The 20,542-nt window shown below is 44.2% G+C and overlaps 2 protein-coding genes, 1 long non-coding RNA gene and 1 other non-coding gene across 5 annotated transcripts; 1 reads left to right on the top strand and 3 right to left on the bottom strand.

The window, feature by feature from the left end:
* Positions 1-1,374: 1,374 nt before the first annotated feature.
* On the bottom strand, positions 1,375-1,445 carry TRNAG-GCC. Its single transcript has one exon. It is a non-coding gene; the product is annotated as a tRNA-Gly (tRNA).
* Positions 1,446-1,762: 317 nt separating this feature from the next.
* On the bottom strand, positions 1,763-5,527 carry LOC123424612 (eukaryotic translation initiation factor 2 subunit alpha homolog). The gene is made up of 5 exons (XM_045108253.1): positions 4,874-5,527; positions 3,010-3,156; positions 2,829-2,933; positions 2,284-2,382; positions 1,763-2,159 (listed from the first exon to the last, which is right to left on the bottom strand). Exons 1-5 carry the CDS (start codon positions 5,387-5,389, stop codon positions 2,010-2,012), a joined length of 1,017 nt encoding a protein of 338 aa, XP_044964188.1. The 5' UTR covers positions 5,390-5,527; the 3' UTR covers positions 1,763-2,009.
* A 9,968-nt stretch (positions 5,528-15,495) lies between these two features.
* On the top strand, positions 15,496-16,180 carry LOC123429384. Its single transcript, XR_006622658.1, has 2 exons — positions 15,496-15,781; positions 15,917-16,180. It is a non-coding gene; the product is annotated as an uncharacterized LOC123429384 (long non-coding RNA).
* A 724-nt stretch (positions 16,181-16,904) lies between these two features.
* On the bottom strand, positions 16,905-20,247 carry LOC123429383 (protein WVD2-like 7). 2 transcript variants are annotated; one of them, XM_045113424.1, is made up of 7 exons: positions 19,915-20,247; positions 19,244-19,816; positions 18,753-19,154; positions 18,582-18,661; positions 18,289-18,385; positions 17,902-18,015; positions 16,905-17,285 (listed from the first exon to the last, which is right to left on the bottom strand). In XM_045113424.1, exons 1-7 carry the CDS (start codon positions 19,990-19,992, stop codon positions 17,154-17,156), a joined length of 1,476 nt encoding a protein of 491 aa, XP_044969359.1. In that variant the 5' UTR covers positions 19,993-20,247; the 3' UTR covers positions 16,905-17,153. The 2 variants fall into 2 exon arrangements, with proteins under 2 accessions (XP_044969359.1, XP_044969360.1); XM_045113425.1 differs by having other exon boundaries at positions 17,906-18,015.
* Positions 20,248-20,542: the final 295 nt, after the last annotated feature.

The following is a 20,542-nucleotide window of genomic DNA, read 5'->3' as shown; positions in this document are numbered from 1 at the left end:
TCAATAAGTTTTTTACATCCGACGATCCCAAATTTGCCTCCCAGTCCGTCTGTTCATGGCAAAGGCCTAACTCTTCGACTGGTCCAGCCTACTTAGTTTGCACGGTGCGCTACAATATGCTCTCATGGTAGGCTTGGACAATCTTCACCGCATCGGGATCCAAGTATGATGTTTTCGTGAACAACACTTTGGAGTCCACTGAAACGACCTTGATCTCAAGCGTCTTCTCATGGAGTTTAACATTCTTAGAGCATCTCCAGCCATTGATCCCCCAGGAGGCCTTTTTTGCGCCGGTTGGGGTTGCCCCGACGTATTTTTTGCTCTAGGGGTGACTTTTTCCCCACTCGTTGTGCTCCCAGCCACCAGACGGGGCACTCTACGCCAGCCACGCGCCCTCTGTGCGGTTCCTGTTCCATGTGTGAAGGAGGAAAAAAAGAAGAGAGAGGGGATGGGCGATTGATGATGGGCCATTTGCATGCAAAAAAATAGCGCCAGCTCCTCCGAGTGCCCCCAAGTGGGTTGGGTTTGGCGTGAGAACGCTTGCTCTAATTTTCCCAAATCCGGCGAAGAGTGAGGCGTTGGGGGCGCGAGTGGAACTTTTTTCGTCCGCCGGCGCCCAAAAAGTGCTCCTGGGGGCGTCTTAGAGAGGGGGGGGGGGGCTGGAGATGCTCTTATCTTGCATCTCCATCAAGATGCCAAACCTCTCTGCCTTTTTTCCCTCCTTCACCTTATTACGCGCGGCAATTGCCTCCTCCTTCTTTGTCATGTTGTCCTCAAATTTCGTCGTCATCTTCGTCGGTGTCCCTTCTCGCTTCTCCTTCTCCTCCTCCCACTTCCTTCCCGGTTCCTAATCATCTTTCTTGGCCGAAACAAGCCTTTCTTCTGTTGGAACGTTTGGATCGCCACCTTCATCTTCATTGACCATGGGGTTTTTGATGGAATTTGCAATGAAGGAGGTCCACTTGCTTTGCTCATTCAAGTCCAACCAAAACCGCCTATAGATGAAGTGATTCTTCTACACTTATTTGTGTAATTGCAACACGAACGGACTAACAAAGGAAGACAATGGATGGTCAACAACAAGGTGCGGCATTTAGCAAATCGATGAAATGACCAACACACATAGAGCAACAAGACACAAAACTTATGAGATCTTTGACTGCCGTCCCGCTTGGCCACCGGTTTTGGACTTGTTTGTCAAAGTTGCAAAACATTTTTGACGGCCTCTTCCGTGTTGTGGGAGTCATAGTGTTTTTCTTCATGAAACACTTGCCTCATGCCTGGTGCATTTACTTTTTTTTTCTTATCTCACGTAAAAACTAGTATCACTCGTCAGTCCAAAGCAAGAGGAGTGACCAAAAAATGAGAAAAAATTGCACCAGCCGGGAATCGAACCCGGGTCTGTACCGTGGCAGGGTACTATTCTACCACTAGACCACTGGTGCTTATTGAATTAAACATTTTTAGCACCTATGTGAGTGATTCTCTATTAAGCAGGCAACTGTTTCAGTATCAGTTATCACCTAATGATTAAATATGAATTCATCGCCTGAAGCACGTCCAAGTGTCGAAACGAAACGTATGAACCGACAAACGGCTCGTGATTAAAGTACTTTGATGATGAAGCACGTGTAAAGTGTCGAAAAGAAACGGCAATCCGCCTATGTTTGCAGATGAGCTACCACGTGAATAGTCAAGAATTCAAAGAACAGGGCAGATAAGCTCAATGCCATACAACAAATTCCACTAGCGAGCAAAACGATAAGGAAAATCCATGTATAAATGTTGATGAAAACAGGTACCAAAACCGCAATCAACAGTATTCAGCATCAGTGCTCAGAGAAAAGCAAACAAATCCGCAAGACTACGGGTAGCCTACAACTGATCAATATCTAACAGGGTAAAAACTCATTCATCCAACGTGCCTCCTCAAACAGGAGGAAAAAACTAACATTCTTGCCTTCATTGCTGGCGCTATACAAGTAATCTCATCCCGCCTGGGAGGAGACTCAGTCCGCACCAGCGCCAGCCTTTGTGAAGTCTACGTCTCCCATGCCGGTGTCCTCCTCCTCGCTGTCCTCGTCGCCGTCGACCTCCTCGCCTGCTAGCTTCAGCTTCTCAATCGTGTCCGCAAACAGCTTGTCGTCTCTCTCGCTCACCTGCACGAGGAAATTATAAGACATGAGTCATGGGCGGGGACTGAATAGAAGCTTGCGGATCTCTGAATCGGCAGTGGTTTCTTTTGCTGATTTATTTGTTGAGCATAGATAACGAGCAACTTACAGCTCTAGCTGCTTCCTTCACCACCAGTTTCCCCTTGTGCTTTTCAATTGCCTCTGCGCAAACTTTTGTTGCATTTGTCAGAACTGCTATCCCCTGGTCCTGTTCACAATAGCAATATACAAAATCAGCAAATTTCATGTCACTGGATCACTTGCTAAAATCCATGAATAAAACAATGAGATATGGGATCTGCTCAGTTGAGTAGAGTGATGTGTGAATACAAAGTACCCACTGCCTTGCAACACAGAAATACTCAACACAAGGGTATCTGAATTTTAATGAAATTTAAAGGTCTCAATAATACCTGTGCATTCTCCATCCATCTACTAAAACATACAGTATATGCCAATTTTTCCAGCATAATAAATGACTACTACTCCCTGATTACTTACGTTACAAGACAGACCGAAACATTATTTAAAATACTCCTCCATGCTAAGACTAACAGTTTTGTGTGTTGAGTTTTGATTTATAATTACCTATGCAACAACAAAAAAATCAAGAATCAACATTAATCACATAAACGAATGGAAGAAATCACCAACTTTGTCAAGTGTCTGTGTGGTCAGAACATAAAGCGGAGGAGCAACTAGCTTAATCTTCACAGGGCAATCAGCATTTCCAGCAGCTTCAGCTTTCCTCATGGCTTCCTGCAAAACAGAATCAGCAACTCACAATCAAGCATACATTTGGAAACCAAACCGCATGGATTGAAGCAAACAGAACCTTAATGTGGAGGACACCATCAAACTGGAAGCATTTCATCTCAACATCAGCACGAATCTTGAGTGGCTGTGGTGTCATTCTCCTCCTTATGTTCTTGACCAGGGCATCCTTAACCTCAGGGGTGACAGCTGGCACAGTGTTAGTCACCTGCAGAAAATGCCAGCACAAATGAATCTTTAGAATCGTCGAATTTGCAGTTACATACTATAAAGGTAGATTAAGCATGCAGAATCAGCACCAGCCTATGTCAATATAGTATTTTATGATCCGCACCATACTGCCATAAGCGAACTAAATATATAGAATGCGTCAATTTGCTCTCCAAGAACCGAAACAATTCACTGTTGTAGAATACATTGTGATTAAAACAAATCACCATGATGACTAGTTCATCTCAAACGTATCTGAAAGACAATGAAACAATGGTACCTAATTTTCAATTGCTTATACTCCCTCCGTTCCTAAATATAAGTCTTTGTAGAGATTTCACTAATGGACTACATACGGATGTATATAGGCATACTTTAGAGTATAGATTCAATCATTTTGCTCCGTATGTAGACCATTAGTGAAATCGCTTAAAAGACTTATATTTAGGAACGGAGGGAGTACAACCTACTGAACTTACCAATATAACTTACAATGTTAACATCCATTCAATCAATAGTGCGCAAAGAAGTACATTACCATATTTCAACAAACCAATTTGAAGCAATAAAATATTCCTTAAATCGACTATTTAAGCACACATTTACACAATCAAATTACAGACTCAGAACTAACCACTAGGAAAACTGTTCATGGGGCAACTTCGAAGCAAGACAAAATAAACAGATCGCAGTAGAAACAAATGAATACCTACTTGGAAAACACATGTAAACGATAAGTTGTAAGATATTAATTTTGCATTCAAATTTATGCTTAACTGTTTATGCACTGCTGGCTGTCTGACTTACAAATGAAGTTAGTAGGTTTACTTCGGTGAGTATTTGAAGCAACAGATATCGTTAAATCAAATAATTCTATACACATTAGGAAATTTAGTACAGGCTCCAAACCAACTAGTACTAGGAATTAACTGTCAAGTCACTAAACTACCAGCCTGAAGCAATTTGACAGCATTACCTCAAGTACACCCAATACTTGAGCAGTGAATTTTCTCAAGTACAGAAGTAGTTTAAGCATGCATAATCAGCAGCAGCCCCTAAGCAGTATAAGATTTGATGATTTGTACCACAGTGCCATAAGCAAACTCAATGTACAGAATGTGTCGATTTGCTCTCCACGAAGATTCTCTCTTATATACTGTGGTTAAAACGCATTACCATGATGATTATTTCATCTCAAACGTATCTGACAGAGAATGAAATCATGGACCTTATTTTGCATTAAAAATTATGCTTAACTGCCTATACAAGCTACTGATTGTCTGGGCTTACAAGTTACAACTATAACTTAGCATATCAATTAAATCAAGAGTTCACAAAGAACCAAGCATAGTACACTGTCAAATTTCAACCAACCAATTTGAATCAACACATATTATTGAATCGACTAATTCGAAAAATGTCAGGTAATTATAGAAGTGGATGCTCCAAATCAGCCACTAGAAAATCAACTCCTTAAATAATTAAGAAAATTAACTGTTCGTGAGGCAACTTTGATAGGGGACAAAATTAACAGAATGCATCAGTGCTAACAAACGAATACCTAGTTGAAAAAACGCATGTGAAGGTCCAAACGGTTGCAAGATATTAGTGTCAAGTGATAAAACAACCAGCCCGAAGTGAATACACCCAAACATGAGCAGTTAATTAGGCATCAGCAACAAGGGGCGGTAGTGGGGAGGGGGTCGGGAACAAACCTCGACGCCATCGGGTCCGACGACGGTCTCCTCGTAGGTGAGGACGTCGAGCACGCCGTCGGGGTCGGTGACGATGAGCTTGAAGGCCTCGAAGGCGTGGCCGTACCTGCGGTAGAGCGGCCAGCCGATGCGCTGGTAGAGGGGCTCGAGGTCGACGCCGAGGGTGTCGGCGGCGTGGCGCATGATGGAGTGGACGAGCTTGGACTTGTTGTAGCGGTCCTCGCAGGTGGCGGCCTCCTCCTCCGAGACCCTGCGCTTGGAGAGGTCGATGTAGCCCTTGTCGCGGTCGACGCGGAGCACCATGGAGGGCTCCTGGCGGCCGACCTTGATGAGGGAGGAGATGGAGCGGATGCGGCGGCGGGAGAGCTCGGAGAAGAGGATCATGCCCTCGATGTTGTTGTACTCGAGGAGGGACACGTAGGCGCCCATGTCGGCGATGTGCTTCACCTGGATCATCACCGCCGCGTCCACCTCCGGGAACCGCGGCTCGTACATCCGGCACTCGAGGTTCGGCATCTTCGCTGGCGGCGGCGGCGGCGGCCGGAGGGCGGGGCGGGGAGGGGAGGGGAGCTAGGGTTTTGGGGTGCGGCGGAGAAGGGGAGGGAGCAGGGTTATGGTATGGATTGGTTGGATTGGCGAGCGAGCTGCGAATCGACGGTGCGGCGGGGCCAAGGAGTACGTGAGCCTTTCATGAAGACGCCAAAGGGGTATGCGTGTCCTGTCCAGTCCAGCCTCCTGTGAATACAAGTTTTTCTTTTTTTGGAGACTACAACTTCTGCTTCCCGAAGATGCACGTGTATACTGTAGCTCGATTAAAAGAAAGTCGTGAATTAGCTACTACTCCCTTTGTATGATAACTAGCAAAAGGGCCCATGCGTTGCAACGGGAGAAAGAAATACCACACGGCACACGCTCTTAATTTATAAAAAATGTTTATAATTTAAGAATTTATAGTTACGATACAAATAAAGATGGTCTTATCCTACAAAAATGTAGTTCAAAATTTCACAGGTCTTCTATTTTAACACGGCTTGCATGTAGATTTAATACGTACAAAGAATCAGATAATAATAATTATACTCTCTCCGTTTCTAAATACTCCCTCCGCTCCTAAATATAAGTCTTTCTAAGAGTTTCACTAATGGACTATATACAGATATATATAGACATATTTTAGATATAGATTCACTCATTTTGCTCCGTATATAGACACCTAATGAAATATCTTAAAAGACTTATATTTAGGTACGGAGGGAGTATAAGTCTTTTAAGAGATTTCACCAAGGGTCTACATACGGAGCAAAATGAGTGAATCTACACTATAAAGTATGTCTATGTACATCCATATGTAGTCCATTAGTGAAATCTCTAGAAAGACTTATATTTAGGAACGGAGGGAGTAGTTGGGAAGAACTAAACTATAATTATTATGATACTCAGGGAGTACAAAACAAAGCAACATGCTCAAGGCCACTAGAAACGAGTGTAGAAATATATATTTTTATGTGAAAAGAATAAGATTATCATAAAAATTCATCGGAAGTACAAAGCACAATAAAAAAAATACATCGAGATCCACGCACCACCGAAGATCATGGCCATCACAGATGCGCCGCGATCATCCCTTCCGTACCGAAGTCGACATGACCTTGTCGATGATAGTCGGGAAGTCTTTGTGCATGTGTCCCTAAGGATCGGCGTCCTGAAGTCGCTATCGTCGACGTTGAATCCTTGAATTGGTCTGAAAAACCTGACACAAAATCTCAGTGTTTGCGCACGGTGAGAAACCCTAACATCGCCGCCTCAAGGAGCTGCCGAGAATCTACGCGTGGAGCTCCATCTAATATGTCCCGACGGGTGAACTTGGGTAGGACTCAAGCCAATAAGACCGACTCAAATAAGAAATATCGTCGTCCGTCTGAGCGTCGTCCCTATGAGGACTAAAACCCTATCTGTCTACTAGACGGAGCCGAGACACCGAAAATCCCCTCCCGGCCGCCGGTCGCTGAAGCAGGCCACGAAGGGGAGGCAAATCCATGGACACGCCAACAAAGATCGAAGAGAGAAAGGCTTTTCTTAGTCGCCTTGCAAGGGCGGGGGAGGTAGCTCAAAATATTCCTACTGCTAAACCGCCACTCATGTCAGGATTAGTTGCACGGCTTTGTGCATCGAGGGTGCAAAGATGTTTTTGCCCAAAACATAGCCTCAGTTGGTGATTATCATATTTAGTCCTAAAGAGATGTTAGTACGAAGATTCTCGACTGCCCTGAAGATTTGATAAGATTAAGGACATTTTCAGATTTGTGTGATCAATATGACCTTATTGAGGCATAGGTATGTCGACAAGAGTGGTGGAGGACGAAAAAAGTTCAAGATGGGGCAAACTATAAAGCATAAAAAAAAGGTTGATGCAAAACCAAAGTAGTCTATATTACTCGCTTCGTTCTTTATACTTGTTTTTTTAATAAAAATCCACAATATAAAGAGCATTGTTCTAATTTTTCATAATTCCAATCTTGACCCTCTAGAAAAAGGAAAGTATATCTCCTGTGATTGTACGCATCTAGAGAAAAAAAAAACTATCCATCCTCCAATTGTATGTATCTCTTCCTTTCCAAGCGTAAATGATTTACTCGCCGCTAATCCACCAATTAGACAAGGATAATTTTGGCCTAACTAATCTATAATTATATGCCTTGGAATTTTTTTACACCTTATATAAAGGAATGGAGGGAGTACATCAAGAGATATTTGTATGTGATCCTACAAAAATCACCTAATACAATGAAAATGCGAAAATATTAAAGTAGAAGAACAACCTAAAATTATAAAAGCTTTAATGGTGCCTAGATTGTCAAGCTGTTATCTGGGGATACACGATTTTCATTCGTTTTCCAATGTTATTTCCTCTTTCGGAGCATCTGCAACTGGACGTTGACACCCTAAAGGTTCGCGCGTCCACGAACAACATACGTTCACCCCTCATTTGTCCGCCTTCACACCCATCACCCTCATATACAAAACCTTGGATCCATCATGCACTGTAAAAGCAACACACATAGCTCATATAGATCAACAGACTTAGATCAGCTGCATAGGGGTGTCCATATACATGCCATCGGACTGCAAAAAATTATCATGATCAAATTTGAGTATGAAAGAGGTACACCCACAGCCGCCCTTGCCTTTATCCTCCGTGTCGACTAACAATGGTTTTTTACTTCTTGTCCAATTTTATGGATACAATAAGATTATAGGTTATCTAGATATGCAACTAGATGGTCAACGTATATGCCAAGCTCACTTTAAGTCGTAATTGTTGCTCTTTAAGTCACTTTTGTTCTTAGCAATAGTTGAGAATTATTGCTTTTGTTACTACTCTGCAATCACAACTGAGGTCCATCCATCGAATTTGATACTAATAAATTATCACGATCAACTATTTGATTTTAGATGTGATTGAATTGACAACTCAATCCATTTGAGTTGAATCAACAAATTTAGGTTGTAATATTTCTCCGTAAGATTGTTGTGATTCTCTATATTTGTGGATTATCACATCTCTATCCGAAAATTAGCAATGACTGCCCGTTTCCAAAAACCATTTTTCTACAACATAAAAAACTGAAACTTTTTATAAACACACATACATGTATATTATGTATGTGCAAAATTTCATATCATTTTACTTTCACATGTGGTGTACAAAAAAATTAAAAATATGAATTTTTAAATAGGCTTTTTTTTGTTATTGGGCCAGAATTTTGTTATTCTTGTATAGCTTACAAGTTACATTTTTTTCAAACGAAATTTCACAGATTTTGTAATGAATACATACAACTTCGCGTTCCACCCTTATTGCGATATTCACCACGAACATGAGTAGGGTTTTACCTCACAAGTAGGGGTTGAACCTGGGTAAATCTAGTCTCATGTTTCCCCTTCGATCTTCTCACCTCGTGGATGCACCCTATCGAGGGATATATTGAAATCTACTCTGACACCTCCCAAGTAGACACGACATCTAACCAATGGTGAATCTAATAAAGGGGTTTTAACAGGCTTAAGCCCCCCTTCTATAGCACTATCAAATTAATTTCTAATGCTAATCTCAAGGCCCAATCTAGCCACTTACTAGCCCAGCCCAACACATGTTAGCACTACACAGGCAGCTTAACCCCTCATCCATTTTTTCCTCTCTTTTTAGTCTAAACACGCTTCATTTATTGCTCAATAATGTTCATAGGGATACAAGAAATGTTTGGAGGGTTTAAAGCCACACATGGCGCCCATAATCCAAACTAAAAGCATGCTTAGCGAGGCTATGTCACTACAAGAAATATGCCCGTTTATGACAAAAATATATTGACCGTGCTCAATTGGTCATAGATCTATGACCAAAAAATACCAGATGGTCATGTGGTATACAAGGGAGTCCAAACTGTACACCCTTGTGACCATTTCTGTCAAAAAGGTCAAAGTATTATCTATGTCAATAGGTCATAAAGCATATAACACTATCCATGGCCTTATTTTGGGTCCAGTTTGACCAAATTAATAAGGTCATAGGCTTGAATAAGGGTGATTAGACAAACAACTCTATAATTTCAAATATGTCATGCATGCATGCAGTAATGTTGTCTATGTGTCGCACATACTTGTCAAATAAACCTATCCGTGGGGTGAACAGAGTATATGAGGAATCCAATTGTCTTTGTAAGGACCAAGATATGACAGTGTGGTCAACCGACATGCGGGACGTGCTAGCATGTAGGGCTCACCCACGATAAAGGCTTGGAGGTAGCGCCTCCCTACTCGAGAGATGAGCGTAAATTTTGCTCTTTTCCAGTTCTTCTTCCCTTGGACAACACAAATCTAGGGCGCACAATGAGCTTTCGAGGTTACGAGAGATTAAAGAGCGATAAAAAATCAAGGTCAAACTCCGGCCGCCACTCAATCAACATACTCCAACTGCCGCTACCTTCCCTCGGCACGGTCATCTCAAATATGCCCCCTATGCACCCGCCACTCTCAATTTTCTTCTTTGACGTGCGTTTCACGCCTGCCACTCTCAATTTGCTTCTTTGACGTGTGTTTCACGCCTGTGGATGTTTGTTTGGGACATATGCCATGGTCTCACTATAAAAGACTGTTAATCCATGATGGATTAATGATGAAATTATTGGAAGGCATCATAGATTAGTCAAAATATATGAACATTTCATAATTTTAATCACAACGAACTACTCTCATAGGAAACTGAAATAGGGCCACTAGCAGCCACCCACGGGCAAAAAAATGAAGTCCAAAACTAGGTGAAGCAATGCGCGCGGAGAAGGAAATTTGGAGTAACTTATGCGGGGAGACAAAAAAATTTAGTGGCAGCCCATAATTCCACAAGCCCACACTCGGGCGCCTCTATCCCGAAACCCTAGCAAGTTAGTGCAGTCGCCTCCATCTCTCCCGATCATTCCCAATCACCCCGTCCAATCCCAATCCACATGTTCCAGCCACCATCGTCCCCACTTCGGCGCCTTCTCATGCCACCTCGACGACGGTGACGCATCCGTCCTGGCGCGCACCCAAACAGGGTGGCGGCAGATCTACCTCGATGGTGTGGTTTGCATCGGGTCATCATGAGAGGCGAGGAGACGCGGATCCAGAAGGCGGGCCATGGTGGCTAGATCCGTGCCGGGACAGGATCTGCATCTGGAGACCCATAGCATGGAGGGAGGAGACCCACGCCATGGAGTTGTTCGTCAAGGAGCTCCTATGAGAGAAGTTTGCGGTCAGAGGGCCCGGTCGGCCGGCGATGGATGCCGGCGATGGAGGTCTCCTCTCCATGGATCTGTGATGGAGCGCGTGCTTATTTTCCTCTCCACGGATCAAGGTGCCTTCTCACTCCCATCCCTCCTCTCCCTAGGATTCATTTCGTTCACCTCACGCCGTGTTCCTCTTTTCATGTTCGTGCTACACGCATATCCACTAGATCCATGCGGTGTTGGACGAGATGATGCAGTTCGTGTACCTCCCCTTCTGTGTGTATGTGTAGCTGGTAATCCACCCTGGCTCTCCCCTCTCCTCTCATTTGCTCTTTCTCTCTCTGACCCGTGTTTAATCTCTTGCGTATGTGGTGTTTTTTTCTTCTAGGACGTGGTGATTATAGTCTAACGAAAGGAAAACCAAAGGGAGCACGTCTCCTGTAGATTTTTTTTCTTTTCACAAGCGTAGAAGGAAAGACCAATGGTGTAGACGTCTCGTGTTTCATCCTATGGCTACGAAACAATTACATATTACTTGGACGGTTGGAATTTTTTTACTTTCTAGGTTTAACGTGGAGTCGGCATCATTTTCTTCTTGCAGGCGGCAATGGCAAGAGCATATTGTGCAGAGGAAGAGGATAAGAAGAAACTTGTGGTTCTTATCCAATCTTTGTGGAACTCTCTTTATGTGCGATTGTGCATTTGTTGGTTCCTTTTTCTGTGCACTTGCACTTGCAGAAGTATTCTATTGTGCACATGTAAAATTATTTTGATGTGCCCTTGTTAGGCGTTGAACCTTAATGTGTGGAGTCATTGGATGATGTATTGTATTTGATGTGATATGCTACTGAAATTAAATATACATTTTATTTGCAATCTTTTATTCCGTTGTACTTATTTTTAATGGGCCTATCTCGAGATATGCGTGCTTCTAGCAAAAAAATGCTTCAACCCAAGCATATCAGACATTTTCAATAATAAAATAGGTATTGGGCCAGGCCCATGTAGGCTAGATTGGTGGACAGGGATGTGAAATTTATGATGATTTCATTTGGTCACTAGCAATGCCACGTCAGATCCTACGTGGCTCACACAAATGGGTAATGACCAAACCAAAATTTTGATCTATAGAGACCTACGACCAAAATTTTAGAAAGGTCATGTTTGTTCATTCTTGATGGCCAACTGTTGACGTTGTAAATTTGGTCAAAAAAAGGTCAATAAACGACAACAATGACGAATCAATGACCAATATAGGGAGTCATAATTGACCTTATTTCTTGTAGTGTGTGCCTCCACATTGGTGGCCCTACCTTCAAAGATGGAGGTGCAAATATCAAAACTATCCGTTGTCTCCACAATCTCCTTGGTGGTACTGGCGTAGGCACCCCCAGTGCGGTTCTTGATGTTGTTGACTACTCCTTGGTTGTCACTCGCGACGAGGATACGAGCAAGGTCCAGGTCAGTAGCGAGAGCAAGTGCCTCGCGACATGCCAACGCTTCCAGCGTCGTCGGATCCGCGACTCCATTGATCTTGATAACCGAAGCACCCAAGTATGTTCCTAAAGAGTTTCTGCAAACTGCACCGAAAGAACCAAAATTACCATCTCTGGAGACCCTCCATCTTTTCCTAGATTCACCACTGCATCCAGCCGATGTTTGGGCTCGAGTAGCTGACTCGACGCGCCCGGGGAGGATGTGACCATCCCCTTGCATGGCTGGCGGTACCCGTTGCCGTATCTTCATCATCTTTTGCCCACGATGTACATGTGATGGCTCAGTACAATGGAAAGGTGGTTATTCTAAGTTTCATCTTTGTGGAGATCATTTTCATATTAACATAGTAGAATAGAGAGTTTTTACGGTACCTTATACTGCTGAGATGGGGTGAGCAGTATAAGTTAAATCTGTCCGTCAATTTTTGAGGGCACTATTGACTTTTTCACCTACAACTAAATTTTCACAAGAATAATGCTACGGTGGCTGCCTGCGCTCGTTCGTAGCTATTCGTCATCCGAACTACACAGTTTCCACTTCCGTTGCTGCTCCTCTTCTTCCCTCTTGGCCAACCCGTCCATCATCAGCTCTCGATAACAATGACATCGATTAACTCAAATCATTTGGAAGGGTGCCGCATGGTTGTTAATCATACTTTCCACAAGTGAGAAAGCCAGTAGAACTCAGGTCAAGAAAATGGAATGAAATCAGCTTTGTCATATTGGGCTTCTAGGTTGAACTGATGTTAGAGAATCCTTGTATCAGAAAATATGGCGTGCACATGCTCGTCTCTCCACCATGGCTGCTATGGCTTGACGTTGGGGCTGGAGGAGTAGCTGCTTCGATCCACTTCTGGAACTAGGTGGTTAATTATGTGTCGAACGTGCAGAATGCCATCAGGGTCACCATGAGTTCCAAATGGACGCGGCCGACGTTGGCGGTTGGACGGACCCAGATCGTGCGGGATTTAGTTGACATATTTATCTTACGATTTTGGCCCCAAAGCCCGTATACTGCTCAGTTGCCCAGGTTATGGTCACACATATACTGCTCACGTGAACTAGCAGTATAGATTACTCCCCACCATTAAATCAAGAGAAATAAACGGTCTATATTTATCACAGGGTACAACACCTTGGAAAGCTGCAGTTGAATCATACCAGTTGATCTTCATCCACCAAATATGATGACCATCATTGTGTTGTACCACCTGCTACTCCACAACCATCTACTGAGATGCTGGAATCTCGCATAATTATTACTATGTTCTCACATTTCTAATTCATTCAGGAAAATAAGCCTAACTAACCGTGACCTCGCCAAGATTGTCCACGACTATGGACAAAACTATTCGAGTAGTTTGCTTACACTACGCACATGTTGTATGTCTTTACCCCAAGATATGAATCTCTCTTGATGCCATGGCCAGAAAGCACATCTCCTCGGTGTGCCGGCAGGGATATCATAATGAAGATTTTCACTAATCTAGTCCCGACCGGTTAACCTGCCATAGGTGTTATTGGATCACTGAAATGAAAAAAATGCAAGTCCTTGGCTTGGCCAAGACTTGTCGTTGTAGAAATTTAGGGGTCGTCATTCATTTTCCTTGTTGCATCTTTTGGGACTTAATCCGAAATGGATATAATTAATATCGGTTTTGCTAGAACAATAACTACGTATCCCTTAAGATATGTTGACATTAATTACAAAAATACACCTAGAAGATTAGGATGCACTCCACTAAGGCTGGCCCCAATGCAGGTAACTTCGGTGGTAACTTCATGTCCAGCTCAGCAAAATTTCCTACGTGGCAGTGAGTTAATGAGGAGAGAAGGAATTGGAGTAACCACCGTGGTTACCGTAACTTCGCGCTTTGTACGAGACTTTTTTAATGCTAGAAGATCTCGTGTGCGCTGTGAGCGCTTCGCGTGGAGAGAAAAGAAATTCCCATCGAGAGACACCACGCCTGCGCCTCCATCCTCATCCAGCTCGCCCCGCTCTCCGTCGGGCCGTCCGTCCAGCGGCGCCTCTGGCCGGCGGCGCCACCTTGCTAATCCTAATCATGGCCAAATCCGGTGCCCGTAAGGAGGCGGCGCCAGTCCGGTCACCGGCGACCTCGCCGCCGCAGCACTTCCCCGGCCCGGCAAGCTCGTACGCGAGCGGCTCGGCACAACAACTCTTCTACCCGGGCGCCCCGACGTGCTCCTCCGCCAATACCTCGCCGCCGCCGCCGCACCTGTACCCACCCCTCATGGAGACCTCCTCTCCCAACCCTACATGGTAAATCTCTGCTTTTGATTCAATCTTGGGCAATTTTGGATTCAAGTCTGTAGCCGTTTCTATCCTGAATTGATTCAGTGTATAGGTAATTTCTATCTCCGTTCAAGTATATCTTGTTTTAAGCCTTTGTATGTTGTTGTACAAAATTGCATTGTTGTTATAATATGCTCATGAACTCTGATATTTGTAACAGGAGGCCAATGTACACCGCTGCACCTGAAAGCTTGCTAAATTTTGGGCAATTCCCTCCAATGCATCCTTATAATTTTCGACCTCCGCCGGTCCACTATCCAGAACAAGGACACGGCAATTTGGAGAATTTGCACTTTGTTGGGGCTTCTCCACACGATTCCTTTTCAACACCACCACCGCCACCGCACCCTAAAGTTGCATCTCGGTCTGGTCCTGCAAAAGTGGATTCGACATCTTCCAAAAAGAAAAGGAAGACCATCAATGTAGATGAAGAAGAATTGGGAGAAAGGACCGCATATCGTCTGCCCTATACACCCGAGGAACATGACAGACTGGTAAGCATATTCGTTGCTCAAATCCATATTATGTGCATGTAATTTCTTGATGCTTGTTGGGCTCAATTAAATTAAATGTGAACAATGTAGGCTGGTGCTTGGCTAGAGTGTTCACTAAATCCCATCGATGGGAACGGAAAGAAGGGTGAGCAGTTCTGGGATGACATTGCTACTCTCTACAATGGTGCCACACCAAGTAACCGGAAGAGAGATCGCAATCAGTTGAAGATGGAATGGCAAAGGACCAAGAAAAAGCTCGGTGCTTTCCATGGGGAGTGGATTGCTGTTATGGGAGTGTATCATAGTGGTCACAACAGTCATGACCTACAAAAAATGGCCTTGGAGAAGTACGAAAGCAACTATCATCAGCCTTTCCAACATTTAACTATGTGGGAAAAACTTAAGGATGATAGCAAATGGCTAACCTCTTACAAACACATGACTGCAAAAAAAGGTAACATGACAGATAGCAATACCACATCAAATATGATCAACTTGGAGGCTGAGGAGCGCCCAAAAGTTGGCCGTGATAAGGGTAAGCTTGAACGTGCTGGTAAAGGCAAGTCAGGAGGGCTCTCGCAAGAGCTTGGAGAAAGATTGGTCAAATTCATCGAGGTTAACAATCAATCGATGGAGGACCGTCAAAAGGTGATAAATAGCCAGGTTCTTTTATCAAATCAACAACTTGAAACTGCAAAGATCAACAACAAGACAAAAATGTTGGATGTTTATTCCAAAATGCTTTTAGCGGACACATCTAAGATGGATGATGGTGAAAAGGCCCGGCGTGCAAAGGCTTTGAGTAATATGGAGGCCATGTTATTTTCTTGAAGGAGATGCAGGTATTTTTACTATGAACTTGAATCGCTGCTCTATTTCATGTCGAAACTTCCTCTATAATTACTTGTGTCCTCACTCTTACTTGAGAAAATAATAATTACATCTACTGATTATTTATTTATCTACTGTTTGGCAAGGTGATTGAAGGGAAAGAAGTGGTGCACTACGAAGCATATTAGAAGTTAGCTCGGTCAGTTTGTTGTGTGAACCTGATGGATCGTTCATCACTTTTGGTGTCGGGTCAGTTTATTTTGTAAACCATGGATTGTTATTGTGTGTACCTGGTGGATTTTTAATTGTGTACCTGATGGACCGATCAGCTACTCTAGAATTGATGTGAACGTGGTGTTTTGCTGTTAGCTTTTGGACTGATCAGCTACTATTGCCAGTTACCTTTTTAATCATTGGTGAGGCTCAATCGTTTCAGTTTCTATCTACACATGAACCGTTGCACAATACTGTGCTATATATAACATACCAGAATTTGCCGAGGTACTTGAAAGAGATGCTAGAGTCCGCGATCGTCCGATGCATAAGGCTCTTAAAAATGATCTGATTGAGCATATATGGAGAAAGTTTGGGCGAGAATAGATTATATTCAAGTCTTGATCAATGTACTGCTAAATATGTTTTATATATTTTAATAATATTATATTTTACTTTATTATTTATTATGATCTAAATTTGTGTTTTATTTATTTATCCATGGGTACCTGAAAACACAATTTTTATTGATACATGGCACGTATAGATCACAAAGTTGAAATGCTACTGTAGATCCCACAAAAGCAATAAATGAACCCTCTAAGTTACCACCCCTAAGTTACCACCCACTATGAAGGTAGTAACATAGAGTAGTAACATGCTTATGTGTCATGTATGTTACTACTCAATGTTACTTCCCATTGTGACCAGCCTAAGGGGAGGACCCCGATGCCTAGCTAGGGCCTGTGGTCGCTCCTAGTTCGCCCGCTTGAGCACGGCACGGGAGCTGGGTTGGCCCATTTTCGGCTCTTAAAAGATGGCGGCTTCAAAACTAAGCCATGTCCAAAAATGTAAATTTTCTCAGCATTTGCGAGTAGACACCAGGAATTAGGCCAATTGCTCCAACAGACAATGCAATAATACTTCTCAACGCATGTGCTTTATTTTCCAAGCAAGAAAATGCTAGTCATGATGACAAAAGGGAACCTGACTATACATTAGATAGGATACCAATAATAGTATAACTACCATAGAAGCCACCCTGACTATACATTAGATAGGATACCAATAATAGTATAACTACCGATAGAAGCCATAGGTAGTTACACAAACATAATCAAATTAAATGAATAAGCTACTATTTACTGAAAGGCCGGCCTACAGGTATTACTACCGCCTTATAAGTGGGAAGCAACATATTTGCTTGTCCTTCGAGTCTCCTCTGCTCATTCCGTGTGGATCGCTAGCATCATTCAGTTTATGATCTCTGTTCGGCGGATTTTGGTGGGTCTCTCGTGCCCCCTGCATTAAGACCCTTGTCAGAAACACAGATCGCAACTGTGATAACAGAAGAGGCTAGAAAATTGTACATCATGCTGTTGGCTAGTAATGGAAGACAATGTTTCTTTAGCAATTTCATGTTGGCATCAGTTACTAACGTTGTTACTGCATCACCATTGCGGCTCCATTCCGTCAACAGTCCTGCTAGTTTTCTTTGCACAATGCCGTTGTTTCTCTCATCTAGCCGTTGTTCTCACCCATGGAGCTGAACCAACCAGTACTTAGGTAGTTTCAACTTCCATAAGCTAGACATAAATCATTATTTACTGATCTCATATTCTGGATCAATAGGGGGCTGTGTTAGTCAGCCAGTAGCAACATGGATTTGGAGAAATTCTTCACCAGCCTTTAAGAAGTTCCTCAACCTGGATTCCTAGCAACTATGCTCCGAACTGAGCTGCTAACCAGTTGCTTTCCACTAACTACCACTAAGAAAAGAGTATTTTAAAAAGGTTTATTTTAAATAAGAAATCAAACAACATTTAATAAAATAACATCACATAACCGACGGTATCTAGCGTGAAACTAACAAGACATGACCCAAATAAATGCTTTTTGAATTAGACACAATTTATACCTGCCTTGAATCCTTTGATTCTTTACTTCTCCAGTAAAAAATTGGCAGTGTCCTGGCTTTGAAACGAATGCTCTGATGCATTTCTTTCAATTCAGGTTCATCATTGGCTTTTCCCTGCAGAACAGTTGCTTATAAGGTTTCATATAATGTACTATAATCCTTTTCTTATTGATTTTTTTTGGAAACAAATACTGATTAGAGAGTGATCAAATAAGTATCACTAGTTATGTGAGTAAAGTTCTTACAAGATAATAATTACCGGCCTTTCAAATTTATCATAGACATTGTCTTATCATGATGCTCTCCTTGAAAGAAATTTAATTCAAATGAGAAGAACTCGAAATAACATGACATGTGCCACTGTCTCATTCAGGCTTTATTGCTTACCATGTTTTCTTTAGCTATATTGGTTTCCGGATGTGTCGGTGTCGAAGTTGAACCAAACAACTTTTCTTTGACCCTCGTCACACTGACATATGGAGACCTGGATGATGCAAGAGGACTGTCAGACGATGGTTTTTATGTTTAAGGGCAACCATTAGAACATCAGAGCAAAAAGCAATATGTTCTAAATTTTCATTCTGGAATATTCAGCTCCATCTTAGTAAGGTCAAATGTTTTCTTATGATCTGATATCAAGAGGACTGTCAGACGCTGACTTTTTGGATTCCGAGTGATACCTTTGTTCAGGCTGTTGAGTTGTGAAGGAAGCTGCTTCTGGAATACCTTTAGCTGCTTCTGGAATACCTTTGCAGAACCCCTGAAATAGAGCAAACCAACTTATTTATGAGACTCGGAACTGTCAAACTGCATATCGTTAAATTCACACCATGCATCAGTAAATTACAAACCTTGCTTGTCCGCCTCTGTTTGTTCACCTTAGGATGAATATCTTTCACCGGCCTACTTGCAGATTCGAGCTGACTGATCCTTGAAGCAATCGTGGAGCCAAGATTTCTTGATCTCGAGGCAGGGTCGCCTACTTCACATCTCCCGAAGTTCAACGTACCCAATATCGACCCTTTCTGAGCAACTGAAGTCTCTTCTTGCTTGCCACTGTCAGTACTAGGAAACGGCGAGCTGTTCTCCTTTGCTGAACGCAGCATCGACCGCCTTTTCACCGACGAAGACGGCGCTTTCTTTCCTGATGGGGGAGAACCGACCTCCGCAGGCTTCTGAAATAGCGACGACATCGGGTGCCTCTTCTTCTCGACAGAACCTGTGGCACCACCCTGATTGACAATCGAGCTCTCCTGCAAACAACTCACATGGTTTGAAATACTCAGTAGGCAATGCCATTTGGAATGCACATCATGAACAAAATCATCGTTCGAGTGGTTACCTGCAACGGCTGCTTCTCAACGGCATCGACAGCAGCCACGATGCATCCAGCATCCAACCGCAACACTTTTTTCGCTTCAGCAACCTGCGCATCACGCTGCTCGTGTGACCGCTCGCCCGTGCTATCCAGGCGGCAAGACGAAGCCACGCCGTCCGTCAGAGCCTTGAGCTCCTGAGGCGCTTCCCCCGGCACGGCGGCATCGGCAGCGGCGCCGCAATCCTCCGGAGCGCCGGAATCCACGCCGCAGGTCTCGTCCTCCCCCGCGGGCCCGTCCGTCATGCACGAGGAGTCCGCCGACCAGGCCTCGCCGCCGGCGCAGCACGCAGCGTCCGGATCAGCATGGCGCCCCTCGTCGCCCTCCTCGACACCGGCGCTCTTGCGCTTCCTGGCGTAGTGCTCCTCGAAGAAGGCCTTCTTCCGCGCGACGGATCCGGGGCGGGACTGGCCGGCCGCCTCCTCGAGGTACCGGTTGTGCTCGAACGCCGACCACCGGCCCCACTCGAGCGGCTCGGCGAGGAACCGGCCGAAGGAGACCGACCCGCCCAGCGCCGACATCATCTCCGCCTTCCAGTCCTGCCGACCATTAATTCGAGCCGAAAGCAGGAAATCAAGCACCGGAAACACGGACACCAGTCAGATGCGATTGGAGGAGAGGCAGTGCTGCTGCTTACCCGGTCGTCGCCCCGCTCCGGCGACGCGGTCCGCTCCGGCGGCGGCGGGGAGAGGGGGCGGTCCGGCTCGGCGCCCATGGGGTCGGTCGGTCGGACGGATCTGGGCGGCAGGTTCGGCGGGGCTGCGCTGGACTGGGGCTGACAGGAGTGTAATTGCCGCTGCCGCTGCTTCTGGTGGTGGTGCGGGGAGGTTGGCCGGCTCAGATTTGAATCGGGTGGGGCGGCGGCCGTGGTGGTGGGGCGGGGGCAGCCGAAGTGTACGTTGGGGGGGGAGCTGGAGCTGGGACAGAGTGTGCGCCTGCGGAAATGACCGTTGCGCCGAGCTTGACGTTATCGTCATAGAAGAGAATTTATGTAGGGCGCTTGAAGAGAGGGGATGTGGATCGATGTGCCATACCTGCGGTTCTTTAGTACTAGGAAGTAGTAGGAAAAATGAATCGCTGTTTTCCTTTTGGAAAGCCATCATGGTGGCTTTATCCATTTGGCATAGATAGAAGTCACAATATTGTTTGCTGTTTTTGCTAATGATGTTACAATTAATCTCGGCCATCGGATCATGTCGATCGGACGGCTTAGATTGTTCGAATGTTGAGCGAGCTCGGGATATTCAGCGCGTAACTAATGACTT

The sequence above is a fragment of the Hordeum vulgare genome, chromosome 2H (assembly GCF_904849725.1).
Source record: "Hordeum vulgare subsp. vulgare chromosome 2H, MorexV3_pseudomolecules_assembly, whole genome shotgun sequence".
NCBI classification, from domain to species: domain Eukaryota; kingdom Viridiplantae; phylum Streptophyta; class Magnoliopsida; order Poales; family Poaceae; genus Hordeum; species Hordeum vulgare.
Note: the sequence above shows the minus strand (reverse complement) of the source record. Positions and strands in the feature narration are given on the sequence as shown.